General features: G+C 51.3%; 11 protein-coding genes and 1 non-coding gene across 12 annotated transcripts; 6 read left to right on the forward strand and 6 right to left on the reverse strand.

The window, feature by feature from the left end:
- Nucleotides 1-2: 2 nt before the first annotated feature.
- On the forward strand, nt 3-993 carry ASPZODRAFT_13448 (hypothetical protein; the record flags this gene model as incomplete). The annotated part of the gene is made up of 2 exons (XM_022723543.1): nt 3-80; nt 127-993. The coding sequence occupies 2 exons, from the start codon at nt 3-5 to the stop codon at nt 991-993; spliced, it is 945 nt and encodes a 314-aa protein (XP_022584874.1).
- Nucleotides 994-1,223: 230 nt separating this feature from the next.
- On the reverse strand, nt 1,224-3,432 carry ASPZODRAFT_13449 (hypothetical protein; the record flags this gene model as incomplete). The annotated part of the gene is made up of 4 exons (XM_022723545.1): nt 1,224-2,201; nt 2,269-3,163; nt 3,228-3,304; nt 3,361-3,432. 4 exons carry the CDS (start codon nt 3,430-3,432, stop codon nt 1,224-1,226), a joined length of 2,022 nt encoding a protein of 673 aa, XP_022584875.1.
- A 212-nt stretch (nt 3,433-3,644) lies between these two features.
- Nucleotides 3,645-5,752, forward strand: ASPZODRAFT_23017 (hypothetical protein). The gene is made up of 2 exons (XM_022727916.1): nt 3,645-5,334; nt 5,401-5,752. The coding sequence occupies exons 1-2, from the start codon at nt 3,973-3,975 to the stop codon at nt 5,644-5,646; spliced, it is 1,608 nt and encodes a 535-aa protein (XP_022584876.1). The 5' UTR covers nt 3,645-3,972; the 3' UTR covers nt 5,647-5,752.
- A 312-nt stretch (nt 5,753-6,064) lies between these two features.
- Nucleotides 6,065-9,053, forward strand: ASPZODRAFT_149707 (hypothetical protein; the record flags this gene model as incomplete). The annotated part of the gene is made up of 4 exons (XM_022725516.1): nt 6,065-6,242; nt 6,302-7,169; nt 7,229-7,425; nt 8,944-9,053. The coding sequence occupies 4 exons, from the start codon at nt 6,065-6,067 to the stop codon at nt 9,051-9,053; spliced, it is 1,353 nt and encodes a 450-aa protein (XP_022584877.1).
- A 370-nt stretch (nt 9,054-9,423) lies between these two features.
- ASPZODRAFT_149708 (hypothetical protein) lies at nt 9,424-11,232 on the forward strand (the record flags this gene model as incomplete). Its single annotated transcript, XM_022725517.1, has 6 exons — nt 9,424-9,525; nt 9,596-9,731; nt 9,795-10,820; nt 10,876-10,897; nt 11,140-11,174; nt 11,204-11,232. The coding sequence occupies 6 exons, from the start codon at nt 9,424-9,426 to the stop codon at nt 11,230-11,232; spliced, it is 1,350 nt and encodes a 449-aa protein (XP_022584878.1).
- Nucleotides 11,233-11,593: 361 nt separating this feature from the next.
- On the forward strand, nt 11,594-13,496 carry ASPZODRAFT_13453 (hypothetical protein; the record flags this gene model as incomplete). The annotated part of the gene is made up of 4 exons (XM_022723554.1): nt 11,594-12,347; nt 12,409-12,699; nt 12,771-13,144; nt 13,422-13,496. The coding sequence occupies 4 exons, from the start codon at nt 11,594-11,596 to the stop codon at nt 13,494-13,496; spliced, it is 1,494 nt and encodes a 497-aa protein (XP_022584879.1).
- Nucleotides 13,497-13,613: 117 nt separating this feature from the next.
- Nucleotides 13,614-14,102, reverse strand: ASPZODRAFT_13454 (hypothetical protein; the record flags this gene model as incomplete). The annotated part of the gene is made up of 2 exons (XM_022723558.1): nt 13,614-13,730; nt 13,782-14,102. The coding sequence occupies 2 exons, from the start codon at nt 14,100-14,102 to the stop codon at nt 13,614-13,616; spliced, it is 438 nt and encodes a 145-aa protein (XP_022584880.1).
- Nucleotides 14,103-14,472: 370 nt separating this feature from the next.
- On the reverse strand, nt 14,473-14,850 carry ASPZODRAFT_13455 (hypothetical protein; the record flags this gene model as incomplete). The annotated part of the gene is made up of 1 exon (XM_022723560.1): nt 14,473-14,850. The coding sequence occupies one exon, from the start codon at nt 14,848-14,850 to the stop codon at nt 14,473-14,475; it is 378 nt and encodes a 125-aa protein (XP_022584881.1).
- Nucleotides 14,851-15,528: 678 nt separating this feature from the next.
- Nucleotides 15,529-17,527, reverse strand: ASPZODRAFT_128988 (hypothetical protein). Its single transcript, XM_022722170.1, has 4 exons — nt 17,301-17,527; nt 16,990-17,234; nt 16,437-16,886; nt 15,529-16,367 (listed from the first exon to the last, which is right to left on the reverse strand). The coding sequence occupies exons 1-4, from the start codon at nt 17,404-17,406 to the stop codon at nt 15,786-15,788; spliced, it is 1,383 nt and encodes a 460-aa protein (XP_022584882.1). The 5' UTR covers nt 17,407-17,527; the 3' UTR covers nt 15,529-15,785.
- Nucleotides 17,528-18,052: 525 nt separating this feature from the next.
- On the reverse strand, nt 18,053-18,123 carry ASPZODRAFT_t32. Its single transcript has one exon. It is a non-coding gene; the product is annotated as a tRNA-Gly (tRNA).
- A 419-nt stretch (nt 18,124-18,542) lies between these two features.
- ASPZODRAFT_149710 (hypothetical protein) lies at nt 18,543-19,814 on the forward strand (the record flags this gene model as incomplete). Its single annotated transcript, XM_022725518.1, has 4 exons — nt 18,543-19,106; nt 19,158-19,296; nt 19,349-19,407; nt 19,587-19,814. The coding sequence occupies 4 exons, from the start codon at nt 18,543-18,545 to the stop codon at nt 19,812-19,814; spliced, it is 990 nt and encodes a 329-aa protein (XP_022584883.1).
- Nucleotides 19,815-19,836: 22 nt separating this feature from the next.
- ASPZODRAFT_57728 (hypothetical protein) lies at nt 19,837-20,361 on the reverse strand (the record flags this gene model as incomplete). Its single annotated transcript, XM_022728704.1, has 1 exon — nt 19,837-20,361. The coding sequence occupies one exon, from the start codon at nt 20,359-20,361 to the stop codon at nt 19,837-19,839; it is 525 nt and encodes a 174-aa protein (XP_022584884.1).
- Nucleotides 20,362-20,573: the final 212 nt, after the last annotated feature.

Below are 20,573 nucleotides of genomic sequence, written 5' to 3' on the forward strand. Positions count from 1 at the left end.
CTATGACCGGCAAGGCCTGTTGGGCTTGTGGCCTCAAGTACGCCCAGGTGGCCCATGTTGTGGCCAAAGAAGACAGCACGGTAAGACGTGACAGAGTCAAGCAGAATCGCAGGCTAATACAGTTAGATTGAGCTGCTAGATGAGCGTGGGCTCATGAACTTCCATCTTAGGTCGAAGATGAACGCTGTGGCGCTGTGCCGGAATTGCCACTACAAATTCGACGAAGCAAGCGACCCGGGGCTGGTATTTTTTCCAGCCGATCTCGATTACTTCATAGAATTCGAGCTCCAAGATCGCGCCAGACGACAGAGACTGCGCGATAAGGGAAGGAGCCCGCGCCGAAGGGCTCCGACAGATAAAGATTATCGGCAGCATCAGGTAGAGCACGGCCAAATCACGGCTGATGCAGATGGCGGACTCTACAGGATCATCTACCTGGAGACGGGGATTAGCGGCACTCAAGCTGCCATCACCAAGTCCTGGAATGGGGCGCCGATGGCCACCCTGCGGCGAGGAATCGCATGTCTTGGAACCCCCCGCATCGAAGCCGTCCCCATAGAGCTCACTGATAAGCTCCAGATCCTTCGGGATCTCTATTTTCGCAATGACGAGCTCGGTCTTGAGCGGAAGTACGGACTACAACGGCCAGCCCAGGGTGGCGGCACCGGCGATGACGACGACAACGACGACGACGACGATGAGGAAAAGAATGATGATGATGATGACGTCAACGACGACGAGTGCGATTTTGATGACGGCGGCGAGCCAACTGAGGAGGGCGACGATGATGAGGAAGAGGAAAGGTACGAGGAAGTAGGGGGCCCATCAAAGAAGAGGAGCCCTCGCAAGCAAGGAAGGGGTCTGGGAAGAGGAGGCAAGAAGATTTCCCGCCGAGCCCGCTCTGACTCCGGCTTCTGTTGGGAGTTTGGACCGAACTCAACCTCCCAGAGTGCCATGGAAGGCTATGTTCCTGCTTTGCGTGGTCCAGGCTAGTTTTTTTACCCGGCTGCCGCTGGTAGAGGCCTGCAGTGTATGTACTGCTGCTGCTTGACAATTAGTATAACATACCTTAGTATAGTTAGCTTTAGCTAATCCATACCTCGATAGTCAGTCGAGATTATCTGTCTCGCTATTCTATACAGATCCCTCAACCCTGGATGAATAGTGAAGAGCTATAACTGGGTAGATTTTGGAGCAGCCTTAGTATATAGGTTCAAATTCTCTTATATCCATGTAGATGTAAAGTGCCCGTTTGGATTGGCAATCGCCTGCCAAAGGAAAGAGAGACCCTCGTCAAGATCTGCCAGGCGAATACCGTCGGGAGTAGCCCCTCCATGCGGATCGCTTTCATATTGGGGATCGCCAGACTGCCTGAAGTCCCTTTGAGACGTGGTGAAGAATGGTAAATCCTCGGTCAAAGGCAATGTATCTTCCCCGTCTATTACAGAAGAAGTGTCATTAGCAGTCATTCGGGCGGCATCCTGTTCATCCTGTCCATCTACATCAACTGTTTGCAGTGGAAACTCGTTTTCTGCATTGCCAATGAGGTTGCTCAGAATCCTGGACGCGGTCTCGTCAAATGCATCACGTTTGTTTCGGAAGGCGGGAAAATGCTCGACCATTGCCCATAGAACAGAGGAACAGGTGCGAGAGAGGGACTCGAGTCTGCGGAATGATATCGCTGCTCGCACCCGGCTTGACTGGGCATAGGCCAGCATCAAAGCGGTACCGGCCGAGGAGATATTCTCGACCGACTGCCAGTATATCGTCAAGACACGCTGCAAGAAAAACTGCTGGTAGAGGGTGATCATGTTCTGTGCGGCGTGTGTCATTGCGACGAGTTGATCTCCGGACGGGGAGGGGATATTGGGCGATGGCCGGAGGAGGTAGAAAAGGGCTGAGTTGTACGTGACCTCGAACGTCTCGATGATCCGCTTATCACAATCATTGAGGCTCTCCGTGGCCGGGACGCTGTGGTACCACATCTCGATGCGCTGGCGCATCTGTTCCTGCCACTCATCCAAGACCATCGACATGTACTGAATGATCGGTCTTTCGTACAGCATGGTTCGGATCTCGGACTGGATCTGCCGATACCGGAACAAGTGGAGGCTGACACGCTTCGAACCGGAAAGCGGTCGCCGCTCAGAGAGCGGATTCGCGTTGGGCGTGATATATTGGTCTGCGATTTCGCTGGGGAACTGTCCTTTATTACCACACGAAGACCTGACATTATGGTTATGGTTATGGTGACAGTGAAGGATTTACCTGCGCGGAAATCACACCATCGGATAGACACGACGGGACACCAAGAACCATCGAGATGTTTCGATCCATTGCATACGCCACCCAAAACGTCCGTCGCATGGTATCGAGGGTAAAAAAATCCAAGCCGGCGGCGCTGTGGTCTTCATGCAGCCTGAGATCAACGGCAAGACGTAGGGCGGAACTGATGGTTTTAGCTACAGCGCGTAAGGTGGGATGATGGTAAGAGTATTGCCCGAGGAGAAGTAATGCCTGGACCCCTTGGACGGTATTCGGCACCCCAATTTCGCTCAAGGCACTGAGGGCGGTGGTATGGTAGCGATCGGCCAGCCAGCTTGGAATTGCTGCCGGGTCCTGCTTTTGCATGGAAAGCAGCCCGATCGCGAACACCTCAAACACGAAAAACACAGCCATCCGTGATTCAGGAGAATTGTGCGTATCGACAAGGTTAACTGCCCGGGGCATGCTGTAGAGCAGATTCACCTTGTTGTCGAATGTCAGCTCGTGGAGCAGCGGCATGCCGACATTCACGGACTGAAAGTAGGCCGTGATGAGAACCTGCGCGGTTTCTCTCGATGGCAGAGAGATTGTCTCCCCACCCAATTCTCTTAGAAAACCAGAAAGCCGGCCATGCTGGGAGGGAAGCTGGCAGTCTACGAGATCCGTCAAAAGGATCCTCGGTAGCAACAACTCGCGCGAGGGACGACTCTGCGTGGGGGCTGCAGCGATGGAACCATGACTTGCTGTTGCATGGACCGAATGTTCTTCTGCTGCCGCCGAGCTTCTTTCGGGATCTCTTGATGACTCTGAAACAGGCGTCTGCGCGTGGCCATTCTGGCTCTGCTCCTCAAGTTTCGCTTTCAGATACGCCACTTGCTGCTCCAGACTACTGATGTAGCTACTCCAGTGATATATATCAGCCGGCTGGGTACTGCGCCATTGAAACCGAATGAATTACTGACCTCCTGGGTACCTTTCTTCGGGTCACAGCATCGTATCCGAGGCATTCCACGCCCGCCAGCTCACACAAGCGACATTTCTGGGCATTTCCCCTTAGCTGACCGACTATATCCCCTCTTCAAGTGGACCACTTACGGGTAGCTTTTGATCGCAGCGTTTCTTTTTCTGTCGACAGCGGAGGCACGCTGTAACGGGGGCTCCAGGCATGGCATCTCCTGGAGTTATCGAGATAGACTCAGCGGGACGTTGGGAATCCAAGCGGAGGGGATGCTGACTCAGATATGACTAAGAAATACTGACTAATAAACGACTCAGAAATGGTGACTAAGAGTCGGATCGGATACACTATTAACCGAGAAAGGCACCACCAAGTCCATTGCATCTCTCCGTACTCCGTATGTCAGCTATTACAGTAAATCGTGTCGTATCAAGAGTACTGGGTAAGCAGCCTACCAGCCCAGTTGACTATTTCCATCATATTTGGCGTTATCTGCAGAACAATCAGGTACTATCAACCCACTCCAAGAAAACCACGTCAAGATACGGCGGTAAAGTCCGCTCAAACAAGGTTTCTTATCGAGAGCGGTATTTTCCGCCAGGCTCTTTCTTCAATGAAATACCCCGGACTCGATGCTCTCCTCTACTTAATTTCCAGGAGATAAGACTCGTCTTATAACCTGAGCTAGTTCCTGACTACTCTTGACTGAACCTTTCTCCTGGTCTCACGCCGCCACACGCAATTGAATAATGACGACAGACACAGCAGACACGGCAGTTGACTGGCCTCCGGGGACTGTTCGCCTGGAGGACATGCGACCCCAGGCGGATGGACAAGTCCTCCTGCAGCCTCGACCGACGGAGGATCCCAACGACCCGCTGAACTGGTCCGGCGGGCGGAAATATCTGAACTTTGGGCTGGTCTGCCTGTATGTGGTCATGGTGAACGAGTTCATCAACGCGTCGACGCCCACCTGGGGCCCGATGCAGACGCAGCTGGGCTACAGCAATGAGCAGCTGAATGACAGTTACGCCATCGGCTGTGCGGCCCTGGCGACAGGGTCCATCATACTCATCCCCTTTGCGCTCAAGTTTGGCCGTCGTCCTATCGTGCTCGTCAGCACTGTGGCGCAGTTTGCCTTGAGCATCTGGTCAGCCAAGATGCAGACTGTCGCTGATCTCCTCCTCATCAATTTCCTCCAATGTTTCCTCGGCTCGCTGACAGAGGTGCTCGTTCAGATGACAGTGGCCGATCTCTTCTTCGTCCATCAACGGGGCCGCTTAAACGGGCTTTATATCTGGGTCTGGTGGGTTGCAGGCGCCCTGGGACCCTTGATTGCCGGCTACATTACTCTGGGGCAGGGTTGGCGATGGGTGTGGTGGTGGAACGCGATCTTCTTTGGCGCGTGTGTTGTGATTATCGGCTTTGCATACGAGGAGTCCAAGTTCGATGCCTCTGTCATCACCGCTCTGCCAGAGCCAGAGACAATCGTGGAGGCTGGCAAGTCCGACAAGGCCAAGGCTGACTGCATCCGAGAACCCCAAGCAGGAGGACCACCGGATCCATGTGGCAGCATCCCCATCAAAACCTACTGGCAACGGATGGCACTGACAACGTCTTCTCCTGCCCTCGATACCAAGACGTTCCTGCGTCACATGTACCAGCCGTTCATTCTGTTGGCCACCATTCCCGGGATTGCCTGGGTGGCGCTGGTCTATGGCATCCTGGTTGCCCTGGGAGATGTCATGTCGACCACCCTGTCGACCTTTATGAAACAGCCCCCATACAACTTCGACTCGCATCAGATCGGCCTCATGAGTCTGCCGCAGATCATTGGCATCACCCTGGGCTCTCTGATCGGGGGTCCCCTGAGCGACTGGGTGGTCCTATTCATCTCTCGCCGCAACAAGGGGATCTACGAGCCCGAAGCTCGGCTGTGGTGCATGCTTCCTTTCCTGGTCTTCATCCCGCTGGGCGCTCTCCTCTTCGGCTTGGGTCTGAATAATGGTCTTTCCTGGCCAGTGATTGCCGTGGGGTTTGCCTTGTACAATATCGGCGTGGCACCCATAAACGCCATTACCATCACCTATTTAACCGACTCTTATAAAGATGTAAGTTCTTTTTGAAATTCCTCTTTTTTTATACTAGAATCAACATCACTCATTCATACGGTCTAGGTCATCGGTGATGCCTTGGTTGGTGTCACAGTTATCCGTAACTCATTCAGCACGGCGTTCATCTTCGCCTTGACCCCCTGGATCTCAGCAATTGGCATCAAGTATGTGTTTGTGACGATTCTTCTCATTGCCTGTGCCATCCTTGCTTTCTCTGCGGTTTTCATCAAATGGGGGAAGCAGTTTCGCTCGATGAGTGCGGACAGGTACCGTCGTTATGCCTTATGGCAGTACCAGGGGAGAATGTAGTCAGTGTCTTTTATATGTATAGCTACTTTGAGGATAGAGTATATCATTAGCGTTTATCAACTCGAAGAGAACCAGAAGGATATATTAATTGAACCTGCGAACCGTCTACGATATCATAGCATCTCAACATAGAACTATTTCAATAAAAGATACAACAATCCGCGAATACACTCAACCCCGACACCAAAGGATGACTCAGAGTACCAGAACTAATCATTCAATTGCTAATAATGTAGTAATAAGATATTTAATAACCAGTGACTCCTGCCATTATCTCCGAAGACTGAGCGGGAATCACCGCCGGACGGAAGTTACCGCGTCTTTCGTATCGGCGACTCTCCGACCGAATACCAAGGAGTATATATTCTGACTGTTCATAATTATTCAACTTCTTCGGACTAGGTGAAACCAGTGAAAAATGTCCTCCGAACTCTTCCCTAGCAATGTGATTATTATCGGCGCAGGGGTGTTTGGCCTCTCGACCGCGTTAGCCATTGCGAAACGACATCCCACGACGAAAGTGACTGTCATTGACCGACTGGTTCCCCCCGTGGCAGACGGGGAGAGTGTCGACACTACTCGGTGTATCCGTGCTGGTAGACTATTCTTTCATTGCTACTGAATGGATAATAAGAATTGGAATTGACGTGTGCAGATTACGACGACCCTGTTTACGCCCGACTTGCAAAAGAAGCGCAGCGCAAGCTCGAAGATGACCCTGATCTCAGTCGCCACATGTTCCGACAGGGCATGACGTGGGTGAGCGACGGGCAGCCCGATGAAAATACAGAGAGCTGGAAAGTGCAGTTTGAGCTGGCCAAGGCCTCGTCCAACCCAGACGACATCGTGATCTTCAACTCCCGCGAAGAAGTGTACCAGACAATCCATGGGGAGAATGCTCTTCCCCCGTCAAACGTCAAGCCGCGATGGACCATGGGCTATTGTAACCTGGAGAATGCGTTCATCGATGCCAAGGAGTGTATCCAGGTGTACTATGACCGCTGTTTGCGAATCCCCTCCATGACGGTGAGGTGTGGTACTCCCGTCCGACAGATCACATCAGTCAACGGCAAGGCAACCGGGGTGATCTTGGAAGATGGAAATTCCGTCACAGCCGACCTGGTCATCGTCGCTGCCGGAGCGTGGTCCAACAAGTTGGTCGATCTGGGCAATCGGGCCAGCTCCATCGCCATCGCGGTCGCCTGGATCAAGGTCACGCCCGAAGAGGAAGCGCGGTGGAAGGGGATGTCGATCACTACCAACCTGAATACCGGGCTGAACCTGTTCCCTCCGTACCGTGGGGAGATGAAAGTCTTGTGCAGGTTGGGTGGCTACAAGAATACCGTTCTAGTCCAGCACCCGGAAGATCCCTCGAGGACCATGCAGATTTCTCACCCTCGAACCCTCATCACGCATCCCTCGGATCTGATTCCGGCAGATGCTGAAGCCACAATCAGAGAGAACCTGCGCGAGATTATGCCCATGCTCGCCGACAGACCATTCGATCGAACAAGATTATGCTGGTTCGTTCATTCACTACCTCATACTTAGTTACCGTCCTTCTATACTTACAACTTTGCAGGAGAAGTCGTGCCCCAACAGAGGACTTTTTGATCGCCCCCCATCCTCGTATTGCGGGCATCCATCTCGCAACTGCTGGCTCAGGTCACGGCTGGAAATTCCTCCCAGTGATTGGCGATTTCATCGTCGACTCGGTGCAAGGGACGCTCCCTCGGGAACTGCAGGAAATGTGGGCGTTTCACCGTTACCACGAGCGAGGTGAGCAGAGGAATGAACTGAATAGAGTGCAGGAATTATCCTCTGTTATTCGCCAGCGCTTGTAAGTCATCTAGTCATAAATCAACAATCTATTCAAAGTTGGGGTAAGGGAATTGTACTCTAGCATTGTCTATAGCTAGCTGGACATAAAGAGTACTGAAACTTATGACGCTACTGGTGAGTGATACTCTTCTTGTTGGTCTCAGCCATCTACCACATAGGTGTGATTATCTCACGTCAGAAAATAGACATGGGAAATCAAAGTTAAGCCCCTGTCAGATTTTCGGGTTTCTTTCGGTGTGCCGACGGGTTTTCCGGTCACTCTATAAGGTGGATGAACTCGACTGGGCCTTGTCAGTTGATAGCTGCGAGCAGTAGATGTGGATGTGGTAATGATTGCATGATTAGATCCCTTAAGGGGAGAGCAATTGTCTTCCATTGAGATAGTCACAGTGGACCGGGTATTGAGCAGATTTTGATAATTGCACTAGACCTTGATGTCGATGATAAGCCCCTGCTCTGGTAGTTCTGCCTAAATTACGAGTCATTTAGCAACCCTGCTCGCCAAGGATAGTAAATAGCCAAACCCCTTAACTATTATATTCCTCAATGAATGGGTTTCGAACGATGGCTTGACCGACAGGGATCTGTCTGGCATGCTTCTTCGTATCCAGCAGGGCCTCGGCAATATACTCCGTACGGAATACCCGGTCGTCCGATCGCCCTTTTCAACATCCATCGCTGTCTACCACTCTGCCTTCATTATTTTCCATTGGATAGAAGGAGCTATCTTCGGAGAGTTCTGCCGTTGAAAATTCACGTCCTTCGGGCATGATGCTGGGCTGTGTGCTATTACTCCACAGAGTCCCTGTTTGAACGGGACTCGCTGAAACGATGGAGGACTCAATCAATGCTTCATCGCTGCTTGGGACCTTTGCTGCCTTGGTGGAGATTTCCAAGTTCAATAGTTCGAGTGGTGTTCAATAGTGCAAGAAATGCGATCGGATCAAACCAGCCAGGGTCTCTCAATGGTGGCCTTTTCTAGTCAGACCCTGAGAGCTGTTAGTTAATTATTATGTAGCACTGAATCCTAATTGTGGCTTCTAGATAGTGAGTAGCTAGCCAACTAGCTGTTTTGACTACTCGGGGAGGTAAATTTGGGTTCAACACGGACCTTCTAGCAGCGGGATTATGAAATTGGCCCATCCCAGATTCAGCTCTCTCCGGACGCGCGGACCTCTGGATCACGGATCGTTTGCCGTCCTTGTAGGGATAGAACTCATAGAAGTTTAGGTAACTCGGTGGGAGCCGTATTTGTTATTGGTTCGGGGTTTGCACCTGTGCTCCACGTGGATTCTCCGCAATGCATGCATGCATGCATCCGGGCATGGCGCACATGCTATTCTGACCCTTGATTTCTCCTCCCTCCCTCCTGCAAGCAGCAAGAGACACGATGGGATCCCTTGGTCCATCGATAGAGTAGAATGCTTCTAAATGTTGATGGCTCTTTGGAACGAGTTCGTCCGGATCGGAACTTCGCATCGATCGTCCTTGAAACCAACTCAATACACTTATCCGCCCCCCCTGAGCGGTGGAGATACACGGCCCGTCTGGATCATCAAGGCTAGTAACTTATGAGCACATTCTCCGAGGCTGAACCAGGGATCCCATGGTAAGCACGGAATCTGCATCTCGAAAGAATGCCTGCGATTGGATTGTCTGTCCGGCCTTCGGTCTGTTGGGCTGAAACGCCTCGGCTGGAATGAACATCTGCGGGGAATGATGCGACGTTAGATCTGCAGACTATAATCACCCAGTTCCACTCGGTTACAGATCTTTCCTAGTTACTGGATGGCAAGAGGGCTTTCTGGACGAAGGCCACGCAGTACTTGACTCGTGTGTTTCATGTCTTCCGTGTCTTCTTCTTCTTCGATCCTTCATCCGGGTTTCTTCTGGGTTTCCGACTGGCATTCTCTCTCTCGTCATCAACGCGACACGATGAGGTTCAGCTGGCTGGCCCTCGTGCTGTTTTCCCTGTCCTCTCTCGGGAGAGCAGAGCTGTCGCTATCCTCGGCACTGACAGAGTTGCCCGCATGTGCTGTATGTTCCTGACGGGAGATCAACATTTGTCCTTGCAAGGGGGGCCCTTGATAACTGATGAATATCTTAGCTGGCCTGTCTGGTTGATGGGTTGGAGGGTTCGTCCTGCGGCACGACCAATGTGACATGTCAATGTAACAGCGCTTCACTCCAGAGCAATGTGACGAGTTGCATTGAAGAGTCATGTACAATCATTAAAGCCCTGGGTTAGTACCAGCGTCCTCCCAAAGCTTCCTGGTCGTTTCTCACATGTGATTTTCACTCCGCAGAGGCCAAGAACATCACGCAGACGCTGTGCGACGCTCCTGTACGAGACAGATCGGTAGAGTACAAGGTGCTATCCATCGCCCTTGGTGGATTCTCGATATTCTTCGTGTTGACTCGAGTGCTGTATAAATTGTTTTGGGGACCGGCAGATCTTGGGGTTGACGACTATGTTGTTCTGTCCATGGTGATTTTGGCGGTGCCAAATATCCTTCTTAATGTGCGGTATGCGGCGACAAACGGGCTCGGCCGAGATATATGGACGCTGAAGCCAGACCAAATCACCCGGTTCCTTCTGTTCTTCTATCACATCTCGTGGTTCTACCTGGCTCTTGTGGCGCTCCTGAAGCTGGCTCTGCTATTCTTCTACCGGCGCATTTTTCCCGGAAAAGGGGTGCAACTCATCCTTTGGGTGACCATATTCGTTGATATCGTATTCGGCCTGGTGTTTGTTTGTGTCTCTGTCTTCCAATGTCAGCCGATAGATTATTATTGGAACCGTTGGGACGGAGAGCACCAGGGAACCTGTCTCAATATCAACGCGATTACCTGGTCCAACGCAATCATCAGTATTGCACTCGACCTATGGATGTTAGCCATCCCACTTTGGCAGCTTACCAAGCTGCAGATGCACTGGAAGAAAAAAGCCGGCGTTGCGCTGATGTTCTGCGTGGGAGCGTTCGTGACTATCGTCAGCGCCATTCGTCTCTCATCTCTTGTCAATTTTGCAAACTCGACAAATCCCACATGGGACGAATGGGATGCCGCGGTCTGGTCCACGATTGAAATCAATGTTGGTATTATATGCGCTTGCATGCCTACGATGCGTGTCATTCTGGTTCGCCTTTTCCCCAGACTCATGGGGTCAACTCGATCTGATCCTCGACATTATTATGAGTCTGGCAGCAGAAGCCGAGGCCGCAATCGCTCAACCACCAGGCGAAGTGGTTTCCCATCCATACCTCAAGGTAAAGATGGCATTGTGCGATCCATGACATATACCGTGGACTATGGAGATGACGAAGAAGTCAGTGAGGTGCCAATGCAGGAGTTTGATTTCAACGTCAATGATACGATACCGCTCAGTCAACGTTCGTCATAGCACTCTGTGGCTTTCTTCTATGCCGTACTTTCTCTCTCATTTAATTTCCTTCAATATTGTATATATTCAACACTTGCTTACTTTCGATGTGAAAGTCCCTACTCTTCCGTTGCGATGCATCCTCATGTCAGCCGGGTCATTGGCTGTTTCCTATTTTATATTAGACCATGAAATGAAAATTCCCCAATAAAGTGAAAAAGTATCACAGTCTTGACTGGTAGAACAGCTTACCTCCCAATTACTCTCAGGAATGATTCCAAAAATGTCCCCCGAATCATTGTCTGTATGTATTGATGGCCAGTGTCATTTCAGACGACGTCTTCATCAGGGAAACTTGTTGAAATCGACTCTTGCAGTCGATTGTCGTCAGAGGAGAGGAAATAGAAAGAGAGAGAGAGAGAGAGAGAGAGAGAGAGAGAAATAAGGTGAATCAAAGTCTCAGTGGTGTGGGTGCCACCAGTCCTATTTAGGAAGGAGCCACACGTGCCCGAGCTTATTTATATTAAACATGCTGCCTCAGGCAGATTAGTATGCCTCAGGCGTAACATTGACTCGCGCCTGCCTTTTTCTTACCAAGAGAGCCCTGGGATGCTTCCTTCCCGGTCTAGACACGCCTCCCTCCGTATCCTTTGGGTTTTGAGCTCTTCTGAAGATGCTGATACAGCAAGGGAGAGGCCGTCACAGGCAGCCATCGAAGCAAAGATGGAGCGCCTGCCGCAAGAGCTCATCTGGCTGATCATATCTGCCCTCACGGAGCAGGCTTCGTCGACACAGACGCTCGCGCCTCTTACCACCATCTCACGCAGGTGGCAGACAGCCACGGAGGCTCTGATCTGGAAAGAGATTCAGGTGGTTTATGTGGACAAACTCGATGACCTTACATCGGGCGATTGGTTTCGACGGGCGCGCAGAGGGTATATTCGCACGATTGACTGGTGGGCATGTATCGACTATTCGATTCCCTTGTCTCTCGAAGAGCAAGATCTTTGTGCCGAGGCGTTTACGGATGCTCTTCAGGATATCTACGACCAGAGGTGGTTTGAGGAGTTGTCTCGGATGTTCCAGCTGCTTTACTCATGGGAAGGGGATCGAGATCAAGGCTTGGGCATCGAATTGGCTCTCGAGGGCCCTGGACAGGTGTGTTACAATGGTGAGGGAGATGGGCAGCTGCCCCGGCTGTCTGATCCAGAAGATGCAGCTTCTCTCAACCATCGCCAGGGTTGGAGGTTTAACCTGCTTCCATACCTGGCTCGCTTGGGGAAGGGAGATCTAGCATCCCTTCCAACTCTTTCAGTCGTCAACTCATTCTCCTTACACAAGAGCTTCAGTGATCGGTTCTGGCCGGCTTCGATCATGGAAATGTTGGCGATCTTTCCAAATCTCAGGAAAGCGACTATCGATGTTGGATATGTTGTCATATCAAGGGCAGAAGAAGCTGTGAGGGAACGCAGACAGGGTACGAAGCGATCTTTTGAATGCGCGTATGAAGCCCTGGTGCTGACGAGGCCTTGTGTTAGGTATTGCAGACACCATACATTTCCTGCCACCCCATTTGGACACCTTCGAGCTCAGCATTTGGAATGATATGTCGCTTAGTCCGATGCACAACGCAGTTGACTATCTTTCAGTGAGTGGTAGAGACGAGTTGTCGATCTCGTTGCGGGTACTCAGCATGCGTCTTCGAAATATCCGACTTCGTGGGGTTCGAATCAGCAGTGACCTCTTCTGGCCAGTCCAAGACGATGAGCCTTTCTGGCTGAATCTAGAACAGTTTGAAGTTTTAGACATGCCACCTTATTCTGCTGACGGTACGTATGTTTGACAGTGGTTATTACTTTTCGGATAGATTCTCAGTCCTTGATAATTAAACCTCTGATAGGTTTATGGCTCCTTTATAACGATCCTTTCAAAACAATTGACGCCCCCCAAACCATCGACGAGGCATGGGAGTACGAAGATGAAAGGGGGTATGGCAAGCGCGGCATTGTCAACAGCGCCGAGGTGGACAAACTCTACGTGGCCGCTGCATACGCAGTTCAAAAAATGCCGTGTCTGAAGCAACTTACTCTCGAGTTCCGGGGTGAGTCATCGCAGGATGGTGCCTGCAACACGCTGTCCTTTGTGCGTAATCTAAATGAAGGCTCTGCGAGTCTGGTAGTCCGCAGCCAAGGGGGTTATAAGCCAGGAGAAGCAACGAGGTTAGCCTGGAGGACTTTGGAAAGGACCAGGACAGACCGACGACGGAGCCAGGAGGTAAGTCTCTTTGGCAACTTATCCTGGATAGTTTGTTATGAGCAGTGGCCTCCATCGTAACCTGTATGGCATAGCCAATTGAAACAAGTTGGATGGTTCATTTATTCTTATTGCTGTTGGTACTTATTCTAGGTAGGGCACGCTAGACTAGAGCATACTGTTTATTCCTCCTCTCCTACACACAATATCTAGAGATTTAACTTAGAGTAACTACGAGAAAAATGCACAGAGTGAAGTTGTAAAATTTCTAGATCACCTTAGATACTAAAGCTAAAAGCCTCGCAGTATGGAAGCCAAAGCGAAATCCAACCCCCCATTTTCCACCGCGTATCTCAGAGATCAGAGCCGGTAAGCCGATGTCGACGTCTATCGGATAGACATTGTCCAAAGCTACCTCAATCAGCGTGTACTCTACAGGGAGTCAGAAGGAGAAACAAACATACCATGTGCTTAGACCAAGAATGATCCATTAACGCACATTGCAGATACAAGCGGAGTGAGCATGGCCACAACGGCACTGGTACTTGGGATTGGCACAGATGCACATGCGCGTGGCGGAGCCCATGCACCAGCCAATACAGAGGCCCTTAATAGTTAGCAAGAGACATAATTATGATGAAAATGTGGAATGGGCTACCTCAGGCTGAGGGATCTTCAAGGCAGCGATGATGGCAGGACTGGTAGCCATAGCGGCAGGCAGGACATAGTCGTCAGGCAGGTATCCTTCGTAATCGGGGTAGGCAAGCTGATCGGGGACAGGATCGGCGTTGGGATCAAAGGAGTCAGGCACAGCTGGGCCGCTGGCAGAGGGGAAAGGAATGGGCTGGTCTGCGGTGACGCTGGGAGTGGTTTCGATTCCATTGACGATAGCGATGTCACCCATGGTGTTCTTCTGGGGGAGACTGGCTCCAAGGGCGACCTGGAGGAAGCCCAGGAAAAGGATGATAAGGAACTTCATGATGTAGAGGCAATTGCAAGTGTAAGAAGATTCAAGTGTAAGATAATTTAGGATCGATAGAGCAAGGGGGTGAGGAGAAGAAAGAAGAGAGAGAGGGAAGAGAAGCAGAAAAATTATAGATTAAATAGTGAACATCGACTTACTAACTGCTAAGCGAAGAATAACTATGTTTGTTTCTATCTTCACTTTTCAAAGTGAGAGATGTCAAGGTGAGAGCATACTTCACATATAGGTGACCAATAAGACCATCCATTCACTAGATGCTAGAAGGCATCTCTATTGGCTAACAAGAATGAGGATACAGGTATTTCCAGGTAGATACCTAATACCTCGTAGGTAGGTCGAGACTGGATGGCGGCACCGTGGACAGCTAAACCACACAAGCATATGCCTGTGTCAGTTCGACGCCCTGCGTGCATGCCGTCCCCTCATCCGACACAGGCGAGCAGCTCTCCACCTGCGCGCCGTCCTGGTTGACGCCCGTCACGGTCGACCCGTCCGAAAGACAGGCCAGCGAGAGACCCGTGTTGCCGTCGAGGGTGAATTCGGTGCCGCAGCGGGGGGGTGCAGGCCCGCCGTCGGAGCCTGTGATGGTCACGTAGTTTGCGCAGGCGTCTTTCTCGCTGAGTCCCGCCTCCCAGGCGATGAACTTGCCGCCGGAGGGGAAGCCCAGGAAGCCCAGGTTGATGTTTGGTACGGCGAGGACGGCGACGGAGCCGGCGAGGAGGGAGGCCAGTGTGAAGCGCATTGCGAATGATAATCTGGTACAAGGTGGTTTTTTATCCCTCTAGCTAATCTTTCTTATTCCATGGATAGAAGTTTTGATTCGGGAACGCACGCATTTATATCTCTTTATTCAAGGCCACCCATGTGATGATCATTAATAGAATATGACAGGACATGCTCATTGTAACCTAGTTCTCAATAGTATCTTGTCATGTAGCACTGCATAACTACTAGTGAGCAAAGGTGGACATAGTGAAGGCCGTACTTCAGCGTTCTAACACCCTATCATTCAGTCAGTTCCATTAACCTTCTATCCATCGAATCCTCACCAGCTCACAAACCAACCATCCCTTCCAAACCCTCTGTCAAAATACAGCCAAACTCGGTACGGAGTAGACTCATCCGTTGTGAAGGATCGGCAAGGCCCGCCAGGCTGGACTTGGCGGCGATCGGTTGTCTTGGCAAGAAGACAATGAGATGAATAATATCATTGTCAGATCTTCCTTTGTATCACTAGTATCCTTTTGTTGATCAAGAAGATACATATGATGCGTCAATGACCTTGTCGTACTCATATAAAGTACTCCGTACAACTTCAATCTTATGCGGCTTCATGACTCAGTTAGGAATGGAATGTGGGGATCGCAGGAGAACGAACGCTCGTTTATTCTTTCTGAAAAGCCGTTGGAAATAGCGGCAACATGAAAGCAATGATGAGATGATGGCCTATGCCAGTGGGGTATGGGTATTGCCAGTAGATGCATGCTCTAGTATACAAAATGATGAACGGGCCTCCAATTCCAAAGCCAGATCAATCGGGGTAAAATAAATGCCCTTGGCAAAAAAAAAAAGACAGGAAAAAGAAAAGAACACATGAAGAGAGACTCCGTATAGATAGTTTAAAAATGACAAGAAGAAACCAACAAGAAATTCCAAAAGAAAGAAAGAAAAAAAAAATCAACCAATGAGCACCCAAGCGATCATACCAATCCACATTCCCACAAAGACGGTGGTCAAGATGCCAGCACCTGCCTTGTCGCCTGTGGTGATCGCGGTAGTGGTCTCGGTGTCGCTATCCTTGTCTGTGGTACCGGCCGAGGGGTCACTGGTACTGTTTCCGCCGGTGGTGGAGGTGACCGGGGCGGCGGAGGTGTTCATGAAAGGGATCATGTTGACGCTGAAAATGCTGGTGGTGCTCATCTGCTCCTCCAGGCCGGACCATCCGTCCCACACGTCGCCATACCAGCGCACGCCGCACGTGTTGTTGCTATTTCCTATGCAGGTGGCGGCAGCGCCCTGCGCAGAGCCCTGGAGCTTGGGCCAGATCTCATCGTACGTCGACGGGACTACCAGGGAGGTGAAGGCCAGCCAGGTGGAAAGCAGACCCTTGAAGATGATCTCGTTGTCGTTGCAGACTTCGGTCGGCTCGCAGAGGATCTCGGACATAATCTCTCCGCCATGGCTGGAAGGAAAAAATCGGTCGAGGGTGACGTTGAGAAGACCGGTGACGGCGTCGAGCCATTTTGTGGTTCCATTAGTCTGCATGCAGGTTAGTTGAGCTCTCTCTCTCTCTCTCTCTCTCTCTCGGTAAGGGAGAAGGTCACTGACATAATTATACATGTAGGCAGCGCCCATGATATAGGTACCATAATTGTAGGTCCATTGATCGTCGCCCTGGGTAGCGCAGTCGTTGGTGGTCTCTGTAGAATCGGCGACGTTCCAGGTGCTATTGCTCAGTAGTGGTGTGGTGGCCGACCAGTCGAAGATCTTCTCAGCCCATTCGGCATAGGTTGTGTTGCCGGTGTAGCGCGCCAGGCGAGCAGCGAGTTGGAAGAGGCCACCGTTGGAGATGGAGTTCTTCATATCGTAACCGGCCTCATAACTGTAGATCTGCCACCGCATCCCACCGTTACATGACGTTGTGTCCCATCGGTTGACCTGCGTGTTGAAAACGCCCTGGGCGAGGGCGAGCCACGAGTATCCATCAGTGGAGTCGGGGAAGTTGAGTTCGGCTGCGGTCATGGCCGCGAGACCCCAGAACATTTGATCGTCGTTTCCCTGCGGTCGGCGGACAAAGAAGGAATCAGCCAAAAGGGTTCGCGCGCGTGCGTGTAGCGGAGTTGAAAGGGGGAGGGGAAAAGCGAGGGCGCTCTCTGCGTACAAGATAACTACTCCAGTTGGAGGGCATGTAGTCGCAGTCTCCTGCCTGCCACTGCATGCCTTCTATCACCTCCTCGTTGTACGTGTCGTCGCCGGTGAAATGCCAGTATTGGATCAGGGTCATGAACATGGCGCCGCCTTCCCACCACGTGCCCGGCAGTTTGCCAGGAATATGACCGGTCTCGTTGCCCTGATAATGGATCATCATCCCGTATGCGGCGTTGCTGGCGGCAGCTTTGATGGAGTCTAGTCAAACACATGTTAGCCCCGTGAACGACAGGCAGCGCAAAGCAGGATGGAGGAGAAACATACCGCTCGAGTCAATGTTCAAGTCAAGGGCCAGCGCCCCCTGGAGGGCGAGGAGAGCAGTCACCAGGTATCCAGTCCATCTGGACCAACCTCCAGCGGTCGGCATCATGGCTGAAGGAGCGAAGGAGGGAGACAAGAATCGTGTCCCCCGCGGGGCTCTAGCGTTTCACTTTCGTTTTATTTATCTCTTTATCGGCGGTCGCCTGGCGATAAGTGGCGATGCGATGGTCTGCAGAGAGAAATGACTGAGCAACGCGTGGAGAGAAGATGATCGAGCCAAGAAGGGGCGGGCGGGATGAGGCTAGGGGCACTTACAGACACACACACACAGACACAGGCACAAAGGGACAATCCCCGCCTAAGAATAGCATCCGAGACACCCTTCGTCAGCGCTCCAGACCCAGAGGGAGACTCTGGCCGAGCCGTGGACAGCCAGTAAGAAGGAGGAGCCACTCAGCGAACCGAGAATCAAGACTCAAGAGCATCCACCGCGACAGGGTCTGGGTAAGGGAGAGGTTGCGTGGCAGGGTGTCGGATCCGTCGGCTGGTCCACAGTGGGTGGAAACAGGGAATAAGGGTCGAAGATCAGAGTGACGATAGAGTAAAATAGAAGATAACTATTTATGTTATGTAGTAGAACAGTGCTGTAAATCTGTCTGTACAGTTATTGTTGTTGGGATGGTACCTGAAGAATGAAGATAGGGGGAATTTGAGGGGAATTTTTGGTTTTCTGAGAAAAAAAAAAAAAAAGAGAATGCATCATCCGTGAATCGAACACGGGCCTCATCGATGGCAACGATGAATTCTACCACTAGACCAATGATGCTGTTGTTGAAGGCAGTCATATGTTAAATATTATAATTCAATACTATTAATACTGTCCTGCTCTCAACACTCACTGCACTCCGAACACTGCTTCCTACCAGTTCTACCTCAGAGCAACCAACCACTGAATGGAGACCAGGCACTGGTTCGACAATACTATGGAGTACATGAATACTCCGTACATGACTACATGGCTACGAAGGAATCGACAACGCTATTGAAAACAGGATAATTACTCCGTAACAACGACGATCGCCGTGTCTCCGTCTTTTCCGGTGGGATCAGCACGAGCTCGGATGAGCTGAATAAGCCAGGAGGGGTAAACCACGTCATATAAATGAATACAGAGTCCAAGGATTTACTGCTAACCATTCTCTTCCAAGTGACTCAATTGATTGATTGCAGACGGACCGGAAAACCATGAGCTCTCCAACAAAAACACAGCGCTGGGTACTGCGCGAGAAGCCGTACGGAACCCCCGTGCTGGACGGCAAGGATGCCACATTCCAACTGGAGGAGGGAGTTGCTCTCCCCGCCCTGCAGGAGGGCCAGGTGCTGCTGAAAACGCTGTACCTGAGCAACGACCCTGCGCAGCGGTCGTGGATCTCCCCGCTGGCGCAGGCAGAACGCCTGTACCTGCCTCCTGTGCAGGTGGGCGAGACGATGAAATCGATGGGGATCGCGCAGGTAGTCGCCTCGCGCTGTGCGGCAGTCCCCGTCGGGAGTTTGGTGACAGGGAACCCGGGCTGGGCGGAGTACTCTGTCGACGAAGGGGAGAAGGTGGCGGTGATCGAGGAGATTCCCGCCGGACTGCCCGTCACGCATTTCCTGGGCGCGCTGGGCCTGCCGGGCTTCACGGCGTACTATGCCCTCACGCAGATCGTCAAGGCGACGGCGCGGGATGCGATTGTCGTCAGCGGGGCGGCGGGTGCTGTCGGGACGATGGTGGTGCAGATCGCCAAGAAGATGATCGGATGCAGAAAGGTAAATGTCTTTGCTACCTTATTCTCTTCCTTTTCTATCTCTAATTGTCAGGTCATTGGGATTGCAGGGACGGACGAGAAATGCCGATGGGTGGAAAAGCTCGGCGCCGACGTGTGCATCAACTACAAGTCGCTCTCGTTTAAGCAGACACTCACCCAGGAGACGGAGGGGTTTGTGGAGATCTATTTCGGTGTGGCTACACTTTCCTGGAACCGGGGATTTCGGCTAATGTAGCTGTATAGACAATGTCGGCGGTGAAATCCTGGACTTTATGCTGACGCGACTGGCCAAGTTTGGGCGTGTAGCTGCAAGGTATGACTTACTGATGTTTTATATATATTCGACCTAGTGACCTAATGAGCAGTGGCACGATCTCAAACTACAACCGCGACGCAGACATCACCGGACTGAAGAACTTCTACGTAAGACGGAGTTTTTTTTTTTTTTTTTTTTGTGTTAAAGCATGCTAACGCCACGCAGGAAGTTATCACCATGCGCCTGCAAATCCTAGGGTTCATCAACATCGACTGGATCGACCATCTGGCCGAAGTGCGGGCGATTCTCGTGGAAGAATGGAAGAAAGGCACGCTGGTGATTGGCGAGGAGAGCGAGATGGTGGTCGACACTGCGTTCAAGGACATTCCATCGACCTGGATGATGCTTTACTCGGGGGGCAATACAGGCAAGTTGGTTACCAGGGTGAAATAGAAAAGCTCAGTACAAAATTTTTCTATCGAATAAACTGCTGCTCATAGCCCTCCAAACCAATACTCTTATAATACTCCTTTGCTGTGGCGAGTTTCGAAAACACATCCTCCGTGGCAATCGCCTCCCCCAAGGGATCAACATAGATATACGCGCCCGTGACATGGAACAGGACGATGGTTTCGTCCACCCCATCGGGTACTTCAAGGGTATGTATATCTCCCGGGGGTTCGTACGAGAAGGAACCCTGTTCCGCCCACCATTCGTGTTCGAGATAATGCCATCGACCTTTGAGGGTTGTCGCGGCGACGGGCCCCGTATGGCGATGACGACTTAGAATGCCGGAGCGGCGCACACGCAGCAGATTGACAAAGTAGCCCTGGCTCACGTTGAAGAGCAGCGGGCGGAACCAGACGCCTTCAGCCTGGGGGACCCAGTATCGTTTGTCGAAGCTTTCCAGGTCGAGGATGTTGGCGACCACCAGGTCGGGGGGGACGGAGGGGAGGGGAGGGCCTTGATAGGGGATTGCTTGAGCGTCGGGGCGGGTCATTATAATAAATAATATAGAATATAGAGTAATAGAATAGATATAGAGTACTTGGAAGAAATGTAGTGTGATAGATGAGATGGTTATATAGACTGGATCTATTCCGGTGGATCGGTACAAGAACATCCGATTGGAGTATTAGAGTATATTATTTGTATAGTATATATAATATATATATATTTATATAATTGTTGTATAATATATATAAATACATA

Source organism: Penicilliopsis zonata, assembly GCF_001890105.1.
Source record: "Penicilliopsis zonata CBS 506.65 unplaced genomic scaffold ASPZOscaffold_2, whole genome shotgun sequence".
Lineage (NCBI taxonomy): Eukaryota > Fungi > Ascomycota > Eurotiomycetes > Eurotiales > Aspergillaceae > Penicilliopsis > Penicilliopsis zonata.

Excerpts from the sequence above, each read along its gene's own strand:
- ASPZODRAFT_23017 (XM_022727916.1), top strand. The coding sequence starts at position 3,973 with ATGACGACAGACACAGCAGACACGGCAGTTGACTGGCCTCCGGGGACT. Across the intron at positions 5,335-5,400 it reads TAACCGACTCTTATAAAGAT|GTCATCGGTGATGCCTTGGT; the intron begins GTAAGTTCTTTT and ends CATACGGTCTAG.
- ASPZODRAFT_128988 (XM_022722170.1), bottom strand. The coding sequence starts at position 17,406 with ATGATGCCGACCGCTGGAGGTTGGTCCAGATGGACTGGATACCTGGTG. Across the intron at positions 17,235-17,300 it reads CTTGAACATTGACTCGAGCG|ACTCCATCAAAGCTGCCGCC; the intron begins GTATGTTTCTCC and ends GTGTTTGACTAG. Across the intron at positions 16,887-16,989 it reads CCAACTGGAGTAGTTATCTT|GGAAACGACGATCAAATGTT; the intron begins GTACGCAGAGAG and ends CGCCGACCGCAG.